At 34.6% G+C, this 5134-nt stretch overlaps 1 protein-coding gene across 1 annotated transcript in view; it reads right to left on the bottom strand.

The window, feature by feature from the left end:
- LOC106878824 (uncharacterized) overlaps nucleotides 1–5134 on the bottom strand; it is a 241418-nt gene that overhangs the window by 20208 nt on the left and 216076 nt on the right. Inside the window, exon 13 of the mRNA XM_052967637.1 lies at nucleotides 1605–1701. Within this exon, the coding sequence (XP_052823597.1) occupies nucleotides 1605–1701 (97 nt within the window). The remainder of the gene's footprint in view (nucleotides 1–1604; nucleotides 1702–5134) is intronic.

Here is a 5134-nt window from a genome sequence, read left to right as displayed (position 1 = left end):
ATATACTGAGAGCAGCTTTTCTTTCCAACATTTTAGGGCCAATAAAAAAAAAAAAAAAATGAAATTGCCAAGGATAGTGGACTGGCAGAACTCTTACAGCATCAGACAGGATGCCTTGCAGTTCCTGTTCCAGATTTATGCATTCTGAGTTCAAAACTTGCTTCATCACTAAAGTATCGATGACACTTCAATCACAAAATGCAACTGACAAACAATCAGTAATTTGAAAAACCAATGAAAATATAATTTCCTTGGTTTGATTGGAAGATTGACTGTGATTATAAATATATGTGTATTTCTACATTTACATTTAAGACCACTGTCAGAGAGAGTTGACTATATATGCACAGGAGAAGTTCCTCTATGGAGTAGAGGACAAGTTTTTTTTTTGTTTTGTTGTTTTTACAGAAAACTAGCAATTGCCCATGTACTAAGTCTCCTCTTTCCATACCATCAGCATTGTCATAAAGAATAACAAGGGTTGATACAGCTTGTCAGAAGTGTTGTCACTGGTGTACTCTGAATGTAAAGGGCCTTAAACAAATGCAACGCATTTTTTTCTATCACTTCAACAATTTTGCTAATAGACTGGTGCGTTGTTTTCTCAACCTTGCAAGGAGGAAAGATAAAACTGACCTCAGCAAAATTTGGACTTAGAATGGAAAGAACTGGAACTAATATCACAAAGCATTTTATCCAAAGCGCTAATGATTCAGTCAGTCCTACACACAGATACATATACACATACTCATAACTTTGCCAGACCAGATTGAGCCTGGTTCAGCCTGGTTCACCAGTTCTCAGTCAAACTGTCCAACCCATGCCAGCATGGAAAGTGGACGTTAAACGATGATGATGATGATATATATATGTGTGTGTGTGTGTGTGTGCAACAGAGAGAAGCAGTGTTAAAATGATCTAGTCACCCATGTATCATTATACTTAATGTAAATTCATCATTGAAAGGCAATTTACTGCAGTATTTGTCTAGAGTTATAACATCTCTTATGGACTTGCTGCATTTCCTATATATATATATATATATATATATATATATATATATATAGGAGGGAGACAAAAACTGTTTCTGCAGTAGCTAGTGAGAATGCCAGATGTATTTTGATCTTGCTGGGCCTTATTAATGGCATACACTCACAGCCAGTCACATGTTTAGATGAGATCTGTCAACTTCAATATATAGGAAATAGTGAGTAAAACATCCACTGCTAAGCTGAATAAAAATCTGTTATGTGCAATCAAAGCAGAATCAAATTATAATAGCCATCTATGTATCACACTTAATGTAAATACATCATTGAAAGGCAATCTACTATGAGATAACATCTTTTATTGACTTGCTGTGTTTAAAAACACCATATATATCACACGCAGACAAAAATCATTTCAGCATTTCAGCCTGACTGGGCCCTATCCATGGCAAATACTCACAGTCAGCCACATGCTTAAATTAGATATGTTGCCTGCAAGCACAAAGTGGGACAAGGAGAGGGTTAGAGAAAGGAGTAAAAGAAAAAAATTGCAAGGAATGAGAGAAGAGGTGATAAATTTAAAGGACAACCAAAGAAATGACCGGTGAAGTTTACCTGTATAATAAATATAGTGCAATCAATCCTGAAAACAGTACGATGGATGAAGAATAAAACTTGGCATGGAACAACAGTATCTCAGATGACGTAAAAACTGAAAAGAAATAATTAATCAAATGGTCAGCCAGATAATCCGTGCATGTGTGTGTGTGAGAGAGTAGGTGAACAAAAGATAGAAAGTAGCATTCAAAATATTTAGTCGGAGTTGTATGCATTTAACAACAGATTGACTCAGATCCACATTACTTAAAGTTTCGTGAGTGCCGAACATGTCCACATCTGATGATGTAGACATATTCTGTGCCCCCAAAACATTAAGTAATGTATAAAGTCGATCTGAGTCGGCTAATCATTAAATATATATATATATATATATATATATATACATACATATGTATATATATATATCACCATTTAACACCTGCTTTCCATGCTAGCATGGGTTATTTATTAATTGGCAGAAGTTAAAAGTTACAAAGGGACTCAAAGGCTGAGATTATTGTGCATTGATACTTACCAATGTTTAATAATTGCCAATGCCCAAGAATCACACTGTAACTTTATATATATTAGACATAAACATCAATTTGTGACAGAAAAGATTAGCAGATTTGAACCATGTATCTGTAGCTTGTCAGGTAATAGTAACATTACCATAATTAAGCTACCGAGCCCTCTGTAGAGTAACTTAGTAACACGATCATTTGGCAAGAGATAGAGATGTGATTTAAGTCACATCAGTAGGTCTACACTCTTTTATGCCTTAAACTGGTGCTTATAATGTCTTAATAGTATTTAAATAAAAAATCTTAAGATTTTAACTCTTTCATAACTATATATCATAACTGCTGTTTATGTGTTTCAATAAATTTTAAGAATAAGAGAGAAGCTGAACAGACTGAGTAATGGAGTAAAAATAACATATTATTTCCTTTAGGCAACGAATTGACAGAGTTGTTAGAGCATCAAATAGAATGTCTTGTAGTATTTGTTTTTGGTCTCTTTGGTATGATTTCAAATTCCCTTGACATCTATATGCTTATCATCTCTTTTGGAATCAATCAATAAAGTACCAGCTCAAAGTAGTAGACTGGTAGAAATGGAAAAGTGTGGGATGAGATGGCTTATGGTAGGTAATTCCACTTCCTGCAAATACTAGCTTATAATAATAATGACAATAATAATAGTTTCAAATTTTACCACAAGGGCAGCAATTTTGGAGGAGGGGATGAGTTGATTACATCGACTCCAATATTCAACTGGTACTTATTTTATCGACCCAGAAAAGATGAAAGGCAAAGTCAACCTTGGCAGAATTTGAACTCACAATGTAAAAACAGATGAAATGTTACAAAGTATTTTGCCCAATGTGTTATTGATTTTGCCAGTTCACTGTCTTAGATAATAATAATCCTTTCTACAAAAGGCACAAAGCCTAAAATTCTGGGGGAGAAGGGCAGGTCAATTAAATCAACCCCAGTACTTGACTGGTACTTAATTTATTGACGGCAAAAGGATGAAACACAAAGTTGACCTCGGCAGAGTTTGAATGCAGAACATAAAGACATGAAATGCTGGTAAACATTTTGTCTGATATGCTAATGATTCTGCCAGCTTGCTGCCTCATAATAATAATAATAATAATAATAATAATGATAATAATAATAATAATCCTTTATAGTAAAGGCACAAGGCCTAAAATGTGGTAGGAGGGGAGTAGTCGATTACATCGATCCCGGTGTTTCACTAGTACTTAATTTATCAACCCCGAAAGGATGAAAGGCCAAGTGGACCTCAGCAGAATTTGAACTCAGAATGTAGCGATGGGCGAAATACTGCTAAGCATGCTAATGATTCTGCCAGCTTGCCACCTTGTACAACAACATTAGCTATTTTACTAAATCCATTCAAATTCAAGATTATTTTTTTTAAATATATTTCAAGGAAATTTTTTTAACCCTTTTACAATATCTCTGGCAAAATATACAGATGTAGTATATTTCATTAGAATTATTGCAAACCGGTTAATTAATTTTAGTTTTATCAAACTATGAAATATAATTACTATAAAACTCCATGTCTAATACATGCCTTCTTTTTTTTTCACCAAAATTAAGATCAACCCTAATTACAATTCATGGTGCATTTAATATACATGGAGTTAGTCTGCAAACTTTTAGTAAGATAAACTACAATAACGTAATGAAATTTTATTATTTTTTTTACATAATTTATTATTATGTATATCAGTATATTTTTACATAAAATGAAATACTAGAAACTAATACATTAGATTATAATAGATTATCCACTGTTGTTGCAATTATGCACCACTGCATGCATAGTATTATAAGCTTTTAATACAGTTTAGACCCAAAAACTGAGATTGAGATACATTTAAAAAATGGTAATGTATTACACACAGCAGAATATTATATATGGATTTTTACAGTAATCACTACTAAATTATAATTCATTACACAGGTGCAGGCGTGGCTAAAGAAGCTTGCTTCCCAACCACATGGTTCCAGGTTCAGTCCCACTACATGGCATTTTGGGCAAGTGTCTACTACTTTAGCCTCAGGCCAACCAAAGTCTTGTGAGTGAATTTGGGAGACGGAAACTGAAAGAAGCTTGTCATATATATATGTGTGTGTGTGCGTGTGTGTGTGTGTGTGTGTGTGTCTGTTCCTCACCATCACTTGACAACTGTTGTTGGTGTATTTATGTCCCTGTAAGCAGTTCAACAAAAGCGATTGATAGAAGTACCAAGTTTAAAATAGAAAATAAGTACTAGGATCAATTCATTTCACTAAAAATTCTTCAAAGCGGTGCTCCAGCATGGCCACAGCCTACTGACTGAAACAAGTAAAAGATGAAAGACTTAATCAAGCTGGAGAATATACCCCATTCAGATTACTCTGTCAAATGTAATGCTTATTCATTGACATTGTCTCGATTTAATCATACATTTATCTCACATCTTCAATATTTTGATGGTGTAATTGTTTATTTTTATAATAGTATTGTAGAGTATTTGGGTCAGATATGGCTGGTTCAAATGCTAATGGCTTAAGGAATAATTCAGTCATACAGCTGGAACAGTATCATCATCATCGTTTTAATTTCATGGATCACATGAAGTGTATTGAGGAAGATTTTCTAAGGTCAGATGCCCTTCCTGTTGCCAACACTCACCTGTTTCCATCCAAAGTAATATTTCCTCATGGCTAAACATGTTTTTGCTGAATGCTGGAAGTGAATGACATTGCTTCTATGCGAGCAGTCGCCCGGGACACCATGTGCTTTTTAGTTTATGTTTTCAGTCTTTTTCCTTACTCTTTACTCTCTTTTACTTGTTTCAGTCCTTTGACTGCGGCCATGCTGGAGCACCGCCTTTAGTCGAGCAAATCAACCCCAGGACTTATTCTTTGTAAGCCTAGTACTTATTCTATCGGTCTCTTTTTGCTGAACCGCTAAGTTACGGGGCCGTAAACACACCGCCATCGGTTGTCAAGGGATGTTGG

The sequence above is a fragment of the Octopus bimaculoides genome, chromosome 4 (genome assembly GCF_001194135.2).
Source record: "Octopus bimaculoides isolate UCB-OBI-ISO-001 chromosome 4, ASM119413v2, whole genome shotgun sequence".
In the NCBI taxonomy this organism is placed as follows: Eukaryota; Metazoa; Mollusca; class Cephalopoda; order Octopoda; family Octopodidae; genus Octopus; species Octopus bimaculoides.
This window is presented reverse-complemented; position numbering and strand designations above follow the sequence as displayed.